This window comes from Colletotrichum costaricense, assembly GCF_030867565.1.
Source record: "Colletotrichum costaricense strain IMI 309622 chromosome Unknown Scaffold_8.1, whole genome shotgun sequence".
Classification (NCBI taxonomy): Eukaryota; Fungi; Ascomycota; class Sordariomycetes; order Glomerellales; family Glomerellaceae; genus Colletotrichum; species Colletotrichum costaricense.
This window is the reverse complement of record NW_026848237.1, coordinates 83,201-96,780: the sequence shown is the minus strand read 5'-3', so window position 1 is coordinate 96,780 and position 13,580 is coordinate 83,201. Positions and strand designations below refer to the sequence as shown.

Sequence of the window (13,580 nt, the reverse complement as noted above, 5' to 3'; positions counted from 1 at the left end):
CCCCGAGGGAAGCGAACTCAATCATTGCTGCCTCCACGACGCAACACCTAACCCAGCGAACACCGGCGCCAACGCAAAATGAACCCACCAATCCGCCTTGGGTGCCTGTCTCCGCTGCACAATGCCATCAATAGTGACCACCGGGACCCCAAGCAAGCACATCGCAGCTAAGGTCTTGTGGTTGCCGAAGTATGCTGCCGCAAACAGGCTTGCTCCAATGAAGAACTCGCGTACGGCGAACAAGCGCAGCTCGTCCAAGATCAGGCTCCTATTTTCCGATTTTGGATCCTTGAAATCCTCGGAGGACGCAATATCGAAGTGCCACATTTTGATGCCGAGTTCTGGTTTTAGCGTGACGATGGAGCCCATCATGGTTGCGGCTAGCCCAATGGTGGCCGCAAAATTCGCAGGCGTAATGAAGGTTGACATATTTGGGGTTATCGAGCATGTGAGGATTGATTACGGACCGATTCAGTTATCCTAGGATTTAATGACTGGCGAGAAGAGCCGATCTTTATAGAGCAAGCCTGACTCCGGCTTTTACGATCTAGCCTTAACCCGGGCCTGAATCCAGTCTAATCCGGCCTCACGTAATCTTTCTATTAGGGGTTGGCGGTTAGGATCCAAGTTGTCGGAGGAACAATTTCGCCGATGTGCTGTAAATTGCAGAAAAGTCGCCGCGACAAAGGGTTAAAGATTTGCCAACCCCTAGAAATAGTATATCCAATAATAATAACGAGAATGAGAGTCTTGAATTTAGCGCAAGAAACAGCGCAGCAATAGACCCCGAAAAATTGTTAGTGTAGCGTTATAGGTACTCGTCGCCCAAGTCATCCAGTGAATATCGCCGATTGAAAAACCATCTGTAACTATACATGCAACTTGATCCTGTGTACATACGTAAACCAAGGAGATTTAAAGACACCGAAGTAGTTCAATTGGGTGGAAACCCCATTTATCTCAAAAATATAACTTACTAACATCTAACTTACATCTAACTTACATCTAACTTACATATAACTTGCATCTAAGGGAATGTATTAAGTGGCGTTCTACGTTATCGTAACTCGGTTTCAAGTGAAGCAATAAGTAAAATAGTTCAAATTGAAGCCATATTGATTTCTAGCTTCTCTTGAGAACCCCGATTCTAACAGAGAGAGGCTTGTGCATATGGACAGTCATGACGGCGTAAGTGTCGTTTACAACTTCAATGATCCTTTCCCTAGCGTTTTCGAGGCTTTCTTCAGCATTGGGTATGACTTCAAGTCTGTGCTTGTAGAGGAGAGTCGCAAGTGCTGCAACAAAGCCAACCTGGGAGAATCTCTTGCCCGGACAAGCCCGTTTCCCCTCGCTCCACGGGAGAAAAGCGCCATCAGGAGGTGCTTTGAGTTGTTCGCTTTCCAGACCCTTCATGTGATCGCTTGTCAGGATCCATCGATCAGGTTTCCAGTGCATTGCATCGGTTCCCCATACGGGTTGATGTACCTGAATGCTAGGCATGTTGACAAAGACATTGGCGTTTGCTGGGATGCGATGATCTTCGCTACCAACAAGCAAAGTCGTTGCTTTCGACCCGGTGCATTTGGGAAGGACTGTGACCGAAGGATACAATCGGAGTGTCTCGTTCTATAAGTGTGTCAGACTTGATATTGAAAATCGCCCCGGAAGGTGAATTCAGGCCTACTTACCATGGCGGCTTGACACCTTTTCAAGCGAGGGAAAATATCCATGAAAGCATCCTGCGACTTCCAATCTGGCCTGCCACCAAGAACCTCATCAATCTCTTCCATAAGCCAAGCTTGCTGCTCTGGTAAAGCTGCCAGGAGATAGATTGCAAACGTCAGCGTATGTGCAGAAGACTCATGTCCTCCAAGTGAGTAGGTAAATAGATTTCCTCGAATCTCAGACTCTGTCAGTAAGGCATGCGATCCATCATCCTTGAATTTATCCATGAGAGTTTCGACTTCCAAATCTCTGTTCCTCTTTACCATAAAGCTAAGTAAGTTGTCATTCTGCGTCTTTTCCCTGCTGCCTCTAAGATTGTCTTTGCAGTCACTGATCATTTCATCGAGATACTGCCGCATCTCAGCTACAGCATCTCGGAAGTTCTTAATCCTCTGTGGCAGGAAAGGAAATCTCATAGCCCAACTTGGCACCAGCCGAAGGATGAGAATATCCTTGAGACTGGTGTGGAGACAGTACCTGTAGCTTCGCGAGTGTCCTTCTGGAATGCAGTCTCTTTCGGGCTGCTTGAAGTCATACGTAAAGCCGAAACAAACGCTAGTGAAGACATGAAGGTAAAGTTCGCGGACATCGTCCACAGGATCGCAAATTAGGCCCCGTGAAGTGTGTTGATAATGATGAATCATTTGCTGAGTCTGTCGGACGCCTTCTGCCCACACGAGACGATTGGTCCTGTCGCTCAGAGTGGCGACAGTCGCCTTCCGGTGACGAGTCCAATCATGGCCGTCTGAGGATACCAGACTCGTGCCCAGTACGTCTAGGATTTCTTCGAAAGATTGGTCAGCCAAAAAGAGCAGCACTTGACCTCATGAGATAGTGTACACTTGCTGGCGTAATGGCTTATCTTGGGAAAGTCGTTCGCCTGCTTCCGAAGCACTTGAATAGCTACTGCAGGATCCCGAGTGTGAATCTCAACTTCTCTCGGCGTGGCGTGAGCGAAGGTGTCGCCATGCTTGTCATGAACTTCAGAGTTCCCATGTGTCCGGTCAACCCATGTCCAATCAAGAGTATTGTACGTGGTCCAATCGCCCAGGCCTAGAGGAAGGCGCTGAAAGATTGGTGCAACTCGTTTGTTGAAGATGATCCAGAATGAGTTGAAGGGGCTTATGGGGCTCCAGACAACCGGAATACCAATAGTCTTGGCAACGGTGATGTTTCGAATGAGACACGATATGGTGTACATAGTATAGAGCCCAATCAGACAAAGAGCAACGAAACCGTTTGTCGACATCTTCAGGTTTGGTGCTTGCAATAGTCTCAGAGCAGTTCTTCTTGCATGTATCCTCACGCTGTCCACAAAGCCTCTTTCTTTCCCTGAAGCGAAATTCTTATGAGTGGTAGCGCACTACTCAGATCACGTCGTAAGGTTTGATTCCTCCGGGAAGCGTCTCCGGAGGAGGCCCCTGCTCTGCCTTGGTTCCGTCGCCTGATAGTTCCGCTGCGTTCCGCAGGTATGTTGCATGATACCGGAAGTCAATTATATCAAACTTTGTCTGCCGGCTGACCCATGCTCGCAAGGTCGACTCCATAACACATTTTCCGATTCTCAGCATGCCATCCTCCTCGAAGAGAATCATCCGTTTTGGTCTAGTTATGTCACTGGTTACACCTCAGGCTCTACCGCGGACTCGCAATTCGCCCCTCTCCCCGAGACGTTTGTCGAAGTATGTTTCGATCTCTTATTTCGATAAGACAGTAGCAATCGGCAAGAAAAAAATTACTGCATGCTTTCCGGGCTTTCAAGACCGAGTATCTCGGACAAAAGACCAGATTTGGCATCCGTCATTGTCCTGATGATGAGATCAACGGCTATAGAAGTCAAGAAGAATCTTTCCTCGGTATTAGTCCTCTGTATTTCGGATCTCGCACCAGATCCCTTGGCTCAGTCTCTACCTCTTCAAAATTTAGCCACTCGCAGCTATGAGCAAACCCAGTCACATCAGAGATGGTTTCCTTGGGTCATATACAGAATGGCTTGTCCTTGGGCTACTGTTCCTCGTCGTCCTGCGAAGGATTGCTAAGTTCATTGACGAAGAAAGGAGGATTCGGCGTCATGGAGGGCACGCGTCGAGATACAAGTCATATACGCCGTTTGGTTAGTTTCCGAAATCTCAAGCTACTATTCGTGATGACTAACGCTAAATTAGGCGTGTTGTCCGGCTTGCATTTCCTGTGGTCCATCACCACTCATGCCTTACAGGATCAAAACCTCAAATTCATGCATAACGCGTTTCTCCGATCAGGCCAGGGGAAGAAGAACCCATACACGTTTGAGGTCTCCTTGATAGGGTCGCGTGCAATTTTCACTGCCGATCCCGAGAATATTCGAGCCATGCTGGCAACTCAATTCAGCGACTTTGGAAAGGGTCAGCGCTTCAGAGCAGATTGGTTTGAACTCATGGGAAATAGCATCTTCAACGTTGACGGTGACGCTTGGCATGCCTCGCGCCAACGTCTCCGATCTCTCTTCACCCGCCAACGAGTTAGTGACCTCGTCTGTTTTGAGCGTCATATCCAGGATATGCTTCCAGCATTAGCTGGTGGCCATTGTGTGGATATGAAGGACATCTTAAGCAGATTTGCGCTTGATGTATCGGCAGACTTTTCCCTCGGAAGACAGGTGGATTCTCTGACAAGCGAAGAGGATGACGCCGTCTTTGAAGCATTTGAGCGTATCCGCCACACTCAGTCCTTGATTGAGCGATTGGGCCCTCTGAACTTCCTCGTTCCGCGCCGCAGATTCCGCAAAGACCTAGAGGCCTTGGATAAGTTTATGGGTCCCAGCATCGAGAAGGCAATATCAATGTCGGATGCGGAGCTAGCGGAGATAGACAAGACAGACCACGGATGGACACTTCTTCATGCATGCGCTGGTGTCTCTCGAGACGCTCGGTATCTGCGTGATGAAATGGTGTCGATATTGATCGCTGGCCGAGACACCACTGCAACCACAATGTCCTGGGCTTTCTTTGAGCTCGCGAAGAGTCCCGAGGTACTTGCCGAGCTTCGCCGCGAGATCGAGAACAAGTTGGGCGTTGGTGCCGGAGCTCGTCTACCAACTTATGACGACCTCAAGAGCATGACGTTCGTCACGCACGTGTTGAATGAGACTCTTCGGCTATATCCCAACGCACCTTTCAATATCAGAGCTGCTTCAAAAGACACCAGTCTACCACGTGGAGGTGGACTAGACGGGAATGACCCCGTAGGAGTTCCATCGGGTACCCAGATCATCTATTCCACGCATATCCTTCAATTGCGAGATGATCTCAATTCATACAAGTATCCACTCCAAGACTTCTATCCCCGTCGATGGGAAACTTGGACACCTCGTCCATGGACGTATATTCCGTTCAATGGTGGGCCGAGGATATGCATCGGGCAGCAGCTGGCTCTGACTGAGATGGCGTACGTCTTGGTTCGTGTGTTTCAACAATACAGAAGTGTTGAAGTGAGACAAGAACCAATGTCTAAAGATTCGGAGTCCATGGCAATTGGCTGGGAGAAGAGAGGCACGGGGCCCGACTCAGTAGAGAAATTTGTGAGGTCGAGGCCATGCATGGCAAGTGAGATCACACTTGCGCCTCGAGGTAGTGTAGACCTAGTTTTCCGTGAGTAATGAATTGACGATGGCATTCGCAATCATGTTCATCGAGATATTAGTGCTCATTCTCCTCTTGGCCGCTTGTTGAACTGGCCAAGCAAGTCGTGAGATAGCGTAGTGTTGTTCATGGCATTCAGAGTTCTTTCCCTTAACTCAATGCCAGGGCGTGTTTATCCTAGGTAGGTACTTTGGATGAGGTGGTTAGGTAGAGAAAGCACTTTAGACGCTGGCACCTGCCATTGTCGGTCGCAAAGAACAGTACGTAACTGACGCACTTAAGGTACCTGCCCGCATTTGAAGCAAAATGCCCAAGGTGCGTAGCCATGGAAGGTACCTAACGACGTGATGCCTTCCCCTTGCAACAGTATGGCGATTCTGGCAAGACTGAAAGTATTTTCTATACCTCACTTTCCATGTAAGTAAATGGAAGCCCTCGCTTCCGTCTCATTGTACCAAAGAACCTTAGCAGAGAACGCCCACCAACGTCCGAAATCTTCTGCACCAGCTTCATCACCAACACATCCCACCCGAGATTTTGCATCCCGCCCTGCTGAGCAGAAAGGAGTTACTCTACCTGATTATTCTACATAAAGTTCATTCCTTACAACTACCCGGCATCCACGAGCTCGTTCTTCCAATCCCATCTCCGATCAGAGTACCGCCTGCTTATCTGTCCGTTGGACTATTCCATTCCGTCTACGCAGACGCGAAGCGACATCCAGCATGGTATCAACCCGCTACATTGCTGTCTTGGCAGCATTGGCATCCTTCGTAGCAACCTCACCTGCACCAAGCCACCAACAGGGTTCACGATTCTTATTCGCCCATACTGATTCTACCCTTCGGCTTGTCAAAACATCCCCAGCTGATCCTGGATCATGGGTCACCGATGCGGACAAAGATGTGTTGATCGAGAGCGGTGTCCGTTTCATCGACATCACTGACATCAAGGTAAGCTTTCTTGAACCCGGCTCGGTTCTATTCATTCAAAAAGTTGATTTGACTGACATCTCCTCAGGACGAAGAAGTTCTCGAAATGATATCCACTCCTGATCATGACTTCAGTCAATACCTCAACACACTCGACCTGAATGCTGACTTGGCTCAGCGAGGGTCAGATTGGATGCAGGGCGAACTTGATGGCCGATCTATGGACTCTGCTGAGCAACCGACACCGTTCAATACTGAACGTGCAATGCGTCACCTCAAGACAATGACCGAGTAAAGAAGACTGACTCCAATCTTGCTTCATTTCCTGACTAGAATCGCAGGTTTTGGAGCAGAGATCATCGGGTGGAAAACGGCACGAAAGCTGCCGAATGGATCCTCGAAAGTATTGAGAGAATTGTTGCCTTGGTCAACCCGCATATCGAATCCGCCGCGTTCGCGCATAACGCCACCAAGCAGCCCTCCGTTATTGCCAAGCTACCCGGAGCTACCTCGGACATCGGTGAGCCTGTCTTTGATCTTCTAGATGGCTCTGCTGACCCTCTGAACAGTTGTCTTCGGCGCCCACTTCGACTCCATTTCAAGAAAGCCTGGTGGCTATGCTCCGGGAGCCGACGATAATGCTTCTGGAACGGTCGTGCTACTTGAACTTCTCCGGACACTAGCAGAAAAGACGAGTCACAAGGAAACCGAGCCTTGGAAGCCTCTTCGCAACACAATTGAGTTCCACTTCTATGCCGCAGAAGAGGTCGGTTTGCTTGGCTCTTCAGAGATCTTCTACGATTACAAGGTCAAAAACAAGACGGTGGTTGCCATGCTGAACCACGATATGCTGGGATTCTCTTCCACTGACAAAGTATCTCTTGGTGGCGACAAAATTGACCCGCGCCTCACACATGTCCTCCGCACCATTGCGAAGCAGCGCGGCATCGCAACACTGAGCTTTTCTTGCGGTTACGCCTGTTCCGATCATGCAAGCGCTCACAATAACAAGTACCGTAAGCGCGACGTTTCCTTCTTGTTTCATTTTAGTTGACGATGGTATCATAGCTGCGGCCTTCATTACTGCCGATCGTGACCCAATCGGCAACGACAGAATTCACACTGATAAAGATGTCAGTTCCACCGAAACCTCTTATAGGCACGCAGAAAGTCGGGTACTAATCTTGATTGCAGACATTGGAGACGATCGAGAAAGAAACGCTTGAACGCCATTTCCAATTCAGCCTCGCAGCTCTTGAGGTTCTCTCGAACGCAAACGTAACCAAGTTAGGCAGACCAAGCGACGATCTAATGTAAACATCAGGATCTTGCTACGCTGAGGACGATGCAAAAGGCTTGAACAATGGTTGACAAGCCATGCCCCACACCCATGAATCAATGATAGAATTACAAGCATGTCTCAATGGAACCCATATCTGTTCATGACTTTCCCACGTGCCATGGGCATTGGTGAATCTGCGTACACGGACTCCCACGGACATTTGTTGCAGCTACTGGGGCGCCAGTCGCCTCTTCTTCGATGCTCCGTTCTCCGTTGAATTTGAACAAATACAGGCCACTCTTAAGCTCGCTAAGATTGTTGAAATTTCCCAGATGGCTGACGCAAGGAAAGGCTCCCGGGGGGCGGGAGCGTTGGCTGCTCCGTCACGTCCGGCAATGAGTGTCCGGACGGCTCCACTCTGGCCGGGCGGCGCTGTTAGATAGCTCGGCAGTGACCACAACAAGTGGGCCGATCCAACGCTCAAAGCATGTTACTCAGCGTGCCATGCCCCAAGGCGGAGATGCACAATTATGGATAAGACATCAAAAGCCCGCTGAGGGGTTAACATTCCCTGCCTTATCGACCACAATAGCTAATTGTTTACGGAGGGGAAGACATTTTCATCACGCCAAAGCCTGACACCACAAACATGAGCAACCTCAAGGGCAAAGTCATTGCCATCACGGGCGCAGCATCGGGCATCGGCCTGGCGACAGCGAAGCACCTGGCCAACCTAGGCGCGCGAGTATCGATATCGGACGTCGACGAGCCCCTCCTCACCACGGCCGCGGCGGATCTCAGCAAGCTCCACGGGGCAGACAACGTCTACTCGCGAGTCGTGGATGTGAGGGACCGCAAAGCCGTGGAGGCGTGGATCGCGGAAACGGTGGAGAAGCTCGGACCGTTGGACGGTGCGGCCAACGTCGCCGGCGTGCTTGGGCGGCAGGGCAACTTGGCGACGGTGACGCAGATTGAGGACGATGAGTGGGACTTCGTGATGGGCGTGAATGCGAGGGGGATATTGAACGCCATGAGGGCCGAGATTCCTGCACTGGCGGAGGAGGGACAGGGAAAGAGTATTGTGAACGTGTCGAGCGTGGCGGGGCACTACGGGTTGGAGTATCATGGGGCGTATACGGCGAGTAAGCATGCTGTTGTTGGTTTGACCAAGAGTGCGGCGAGGGAGTTTGGGAGGAAGGGATTGAGGATCAATGCTATCTGCCCGTAAGTTGCAATTGTCTGCATTAAACCTAGGAAAATTTGTCTGACGAGAAACGCAGCGGCGCAATCGATACGCCTATTCTACGAACGGCGCTGGCGGCCAAGACCACAGAGACCGGGGCAGACGTGTTTGAGCCGCTTTTGGGGAGAGTCGGGCAGCCTGAGGAGGTGGCGACGACCATTGCCTTTTTGCTAGGAGATGAGTCTTCGTATGTCACCGGGCAGGCTTGGTTAGTCGATGGTGGTTCAATTCCTTGATGGAGTATGTACGAATGTGTGACTAGACTCGAGGGAGAGGTTGTCGAATGTGTGAGGTCAGAGGGTGAGGAATAGAATACAGGGCGTAAGATGAGATCGGACGAATCGTAGTCAGGGTCACTCACTCAGCATTAAGAATCCAATGTCAGGGGGATCGTGAAATACTACTTGCCCATTGCAAAACTATCTTTGGGTGCTGACTGTGCTGCTGTCTCGGAGTATTTGGAATGCTCAACAGCAATTGGTGCGTTGTCGCAGCGAAGGATGCAAAGGATTCAAGCGTTGCTACCTTTCTTTTTCCGAGAGAGACAAGGAGCAGCGGCTGTCCTACCATAGCTTTACCATACCTTAGTTGGTAGGTGGCAGCATGAGTCCTGAGATGCTACGCCGGCAGCTGTGCGCACATGCAGTGAGAATTTTCTGGAACGATGCAACGGGTAGGTGTGATCGTGGGTGAGATTACAGCCAGGCGCCGAGGCAGGCGAGGCAGAATTTTCAGGAAAATGCCACACCATCAGGACCTAGATGCAGGTACTTTGGGTACACAATACACGAACTTGAGTATTTGGAGTAACTGACGTAGAAACACTTCAGGGAGAGGGCGGCTGTTTATGAACGTTATGAGATGATGTCGTGAATTGTTCCACGGAAAGACTAATAGTAAATCTAGCAAGCGAGTGCCAAGTTGGTATCAAAGCAGATATGAACAAGAGTATTATAGACGATAACTGCCTTCCCCTTTTTTCCAGCCGTCGATGTACTTTCCGACGGTCAAGCGAAATCTGTAAGTGATGGATAGTTGCAAAAGTTCTATTGTCCAAAGACTTAGACAGTCTTCTCAGGCAATGAGCTGTGGGCGGAGCTGCCGGGGGCACCGTCATGGCTGCTGCTGGGCGCAATGTCGGAAACATGGCGGGTGACCTCGACGTAGTCGTAGGCAAACTCGCCGAGCTGGCAGTCGTCGAGGCCAAGGTCCTCGTCGTCGACGCTGACACGCAGGCTGAGGCCAGGAACGAGGTTCATGAGGAAGAGGATGAGGCAGGTCAAGGTGAAGGACCAGGCGAAACCGGCGACGGAGCCGGCCAGCTGGTAGCCGAGCTGGACGTAGTGGTGCTCGATCCAACCGCCGGCAATCGCGCTCTCGCCGGTGTAGGCGCCATCGAGGGCGGCGATGTAGGAGCTGGGGCATGTTAGAACAATGTTCTGCGGGTGATTTTCGGAGGAAGGGTAGCAAGACTTACGCAGCGAAGATACCGGTCAGTATGTTACCGCAGATACCACCGATTCCGTGGACGGCGAAGACATCAAGACCGTCGTCAATGCCAAGCACGAACTTGAGCTTAGTGCCAAAATTGCAGGCGATGCCACCGACAATGCCGAAGATGACGGCAGCCCAGGGTGTAACGAAACCAGCACCGGGGGTGATGGCAACCAGGCCGGCGATGGCGCCAGAGCAGAAGGCGATGGTGGACCACTTCTTCTCCAGACGGTAGTCAAGGAGCATCCAGGTGACACCACCGACACCGGCAGCAAGGTTGGTGTTGAAGCAAGCCATAACAGCACGGATGTTGGAGGCGAGAGCGGAACCGCCGTTGAAACCGAACCAACCGACCCAGAGGAAGACGGTTCCGAGAACGACGTGGGTGACGTTGTGAGGGCGGTATGGGAGGCCGTGGACGCTGTTGTAACCGGTGCGCTTGCCCAGCATCAATGAGTAGGCAAGGGCGGCCGCGCCAGAGGAGATGTGAACGGGCGTACCACCAGCAAAGTCGTAGGAGCCGAGGATGAACAGCCAGCCATTGCCGTTCCAGGTCCAGTAGGCGATGGGGTCATAGACAATGGTGGCCCAGATAAAGGCAAAGACCATGGCGGGGAGGATGCGGCCGCGGTCAGCAATAGCGCCGAGGGCGAGGGCGGGACTATGTCGTATGGTCAGATGCCGCCATCGAGGTCACAGACTTCGCGCCAGATTAGAGTAGACTCACGTAATGGCGGCGAACATGCCCTGGTACAGACAAAAGAGAATATCAGGAATCTTGGTGGAGCCGACAGAGGGTTGAGCGACAACCTCCTTGAGACCAAAGTTTGACATGTCGCCGAGGAAGACGGAGCCGGTGTGAGAGAAGGTCAAAGTATAACCCCAGAAGAACCATTGGAATCCTACCACGCCCACGCAGATCATCGAGATCAATATCAAAGACAATGCGGACTTTCGACGGGCAAGACCCGAGTAGAAGAAACCGACACCGGGAATCATGAGCAGCACGAGCGCCGAGCAGACCATGATCCAGGCCAGGTCGCCAGACTATGCAGCCATGTTAGACAACAACATGTATGAGGTAGTCGTCGTTGGGCCACGGCGGGTATCACATGAGCTCACCTCATAGAAGACGTTGAGGTCAGTAACACCGGCAGAGTAGCCGGCGTCGGCCTCGCCCTCGGTGCCATTGTAGGGGATGGCGTAGAGACCGGCAGACATGTTGACGGTTGCGCGCCGGCGCGTGAGCGGTCAGTGGGTAGTGGTTTCGGTGCGCGGTGTCCGGACGCGTCCTCGGGAATCTTCAACGTTTGCCTGCCTCGAGATCGGCGAACAGACGTCGAAGAGAGAGTAGTGAGTGAAGAGAGCTACAGGGAAGGGAGGGAACGAAGGAAGGGGGAAAAGGACGCAACGCTGAAGTCTACGCCGGGGATGGACGGGCTAAATAATCCCAAAAGCAACATTGAGAAAAGCAAAACCGGGGCGTTGCCTTCGGCCCCTCGTCGTGAGCCGGCCGATATTTGAGCCTACGAGTACAGATGGCCAAGTCCACTACGGAGCACAGTTGCTGCTGCAGTATCTTTGGATGGATCCGAAGGCGGCAGGGATGAGCAGCCCAGACCGATGGCGCGGGTAAGATGAAGGATGGGATGTCAGTACGTTGGGACGGGGAGGTCGCTCATTGACCAGTCTTCTATGCCGGGCAACACCAATAGTGCAGGGCCAAGGGGTGGGAGGAAAGCAAAAAAAAAAGGGCATGAGAGGGTGTCTAGTGGCAGAAATCGAGGGTTGTATCTTGGAGCGACTTCCAAATCCTCGTCTGTCTCCGGCAAGACAAGTCGGGCATGTCCCTCTACTGGCATAGCTGCATGGTGGTGGTACGAGAACGCCCTCATCGCGAGAGCTTCATACAAACACGGTCGGTGGAATTCGTACATGTACTTGAACCACATGCTCCGAGGACCCTTGCTGGACTTTCCCCCCCATCCCATGTCGTCCAGCATCGAGTGGGCCGTCGGAACCTGTGGGTACTGATAAGGAATTGGAGACTGGCCGGGGTTTGTCGAAGGAGGTCGACAAGGATGTCTAGGGTCGGGGGCTTCGGCTCAAGGCGAATTGAAGCCATTTCAGGGAGCCATGTCTCTTGGCAGAACCTGGCCGCTAGCGTACCGTAGACGTTTCTTCGTCCGTTGGCCTACCTACCTACCTAGCCTACGGACGCTAAGTAAGGTAGGTAGGTATTCGTACTCTCTGGAGTCTGCCACGGCCCGCGGTGTGTATCTGGCCTGAGACTTTGGGACTCGGGATTCTGGACGCTGGACGTGGAGAATGTCAAGAATCGAGCAGATGAAATAGAGTGTCATGCCAAGAGATGGCTTGAGCTTTGCTGATCCCGCCCAGTGCCCATGTCTGGAGACCATCAACTCCTAGCCATGCTGTGTTCGCCAGCGACAGACACATTGTGACCATTGCCCGATTTCCAATGTTGTTGGTTCGTTGTCGCACGGGGCAAATGAGAGGGATCTTTTTCGGCCGGTTGAGCCGCAGGGCAATCCCTCCGCTTGCTGCTCTTGCTAACATTGGATGCAACATTTCAGACCAGGACAAAGTTTTTTCCAATTTTTCTTGCAGGCCGCAGTGCAGCATCAATGGGGGTCTGGCATGCAACCAGGTCCATACACGCCGGCACAGACGTGACGTCTCTGGACCCGAGACGAGCCAAGACTGCAAGAAACAGGCGATCAAGGGAATTCGAGATGAGGATCAAAAGGAAAGACGCATGCTGTGCCTCAGCAACGCAACGGCAGAAACGCATCGCATCAGCGAGGCGCGACAATCGAGCAAACGCATTCGTACTCGGTAGGTAAGCTGTATTATCTGACAATCTGTAGCCACTTCATTTCCCGCGTCGTGTTCCGCCCGTAGTTTCCGACCTTGCCTGGCCGCTGCCGTGTGGGGGCGATTCGGTCCATGGCTGCGAAACGGGATAGATGCACCGTTCTTAAAGACCTTTGGCAATCAAGCCGGCGGTATCCGTATCCGTACAGATACGCTGCATGGCGCTTCTGTTTAATCAATATTGCCCTCTAGTCAGAGAAATTGAGCAGAAGCTCAGGGCGTATCGAGGGGCCCGCTCAGGCGACCAAGGGAGATTTTGGTGGTTGATGGGAGCTGAGACCCAGTTACACACGACTTCTGTGAGTGTGATCCTCCATGGATGCCATGGATGGATGGATAGATGGATGGATGGGTCATGGGTGCTTTGCGCAACAGGCACCACCAGC

At 51.8% G+C, this 13,580-nt stretch overlaps 6 protein-coding genes across 6 annotated transcripts; 3 read left to right on the top strand and 3 right to left on the bottom strand.

Moving 5' to 3' along the window:
• Positions 1 to 21: 21 nt before the first annotated feature.
• On the bottom strand, positions 22 to 429 carry CCOS01_08053 (uncharacterized protein; the record flags this gene model as incomplete). Its single annotated transcript, XM_060456215.1, has 1 exon — positions 22 to 429. The coding sequence occupies one exon, from the start codon at positions 427 to 429 to the stop codon at positions 22 to 24; it is 408 nt and encodes a 135-aa protein (XP_060312489.1).
• Positions 430 to 1,122: 693 nt separating this feature from the next.
• On the bottom strand, positions 1,123 to 2,974 carry CCOS01_08052 (cytochrome P450; the record flags this gene model as incomplete). The annotated part of the gene is made up of 3 exons (XM_060456214.1): positions 1,123 to 1,626; positions 1,689 to 2,500; positions 2,566 to 2,974. The coding sequence occupies 3 exons, from the start codon at positions 2,972 to 2,974 to the stop codon at positions 1,123 to 1,125; spliced, it is 1,725 nt and encodes a 574-aa protein (XP_060312488.1).
• A 689-nt stretch (positions 2,975 to 3,663) lies between these two features.
• On the top strand, positions 3,664 to 5,362 carry CCOS01_08051 (cytochrome P450; the record flags this gene model as incomplete). The annotated part of the gene is made up of 5 exons (XM_060456213.1): positions 3,664 to 3,838; positions 3,891 to 4,553; positions 4,584 to 4,660; positions 4,718 to 4,820; positions 4,926 to 5,362. The coding sequence occupies 5 exons, from the start codon at positions 3,664 to 3,666 to the stop codon at positions 5,360 to 5,362; spliced, it is 1,455 nt and encodes a 484-aa protein (XP_060312487.1).
• A 708-nt stretch (positions 5,363 to 6,070) lies between these two features.
• Positions 6,071 to 7,594, top strand: CCOS01_08050 (peptidase family M28; the record flags this gene model as incomplete). The annotated part of the gene is made up of 6 exons (XM_060456212.1): positions 6,071 to 6,298; positions 6,366 to 6,568; positions 6,619 to 6,797; positions 6,847 to 7,293; positions 7,346 to 7,410; positions 7,472 to 7,594. The coding sequence occupies 6 exons, from the start codon at positions 6,071 to 6,073 to the stop codon at positions 7,592 to 7,594; spliced, it is 1,245 nt and encodes a 414-aa protein (XP_060312486.1).
• A 614-nt stretch (positions 7,595 to 8,208) lies between these two features.
• On the top strand, positions 8,209 to 9,038 carry CCOS01_08049 (short-chain dehydrogenase; the record flags this gene model as incomplete). Its single annotated transcript, XM_060456211.1, has 2 exons — positions 8,209 to 8,783; positions 8,840 to 9,038. 2 exons carry the CDS (start codon positions 8,209 to 8,211, stop codon positions 9,036 to 9,038), a joined length of 774 nt encoding a protein of 257 aa, XP_060312485.1.
• An 825-nt stretch (positions 9,039 to 9,863) lies between these two features.
• Positions 9,864 to 11,517, bottom strand: CCOS01_08048 (ammonium transporter; the record flags this gene model as incomplete). Its single annotated transcript, XM_060456210.1, has 4 exons — positions 9,864 to 10,218; positions 10,280 to 10,957; positions 11,024 to 11,343; positions 11,419 to 11,517. The coding sequence occupies 4 exons, from the start codon at positions 11,515 to 11,517 to the stop codon at positions 9,864 to 9,866; spliced, it is 1,452 nt and encodes a 483-aa protein (XP_060312484.1).
• Positions 11,518 to 13,580: the final 2,063 nt, after the last annotated feature.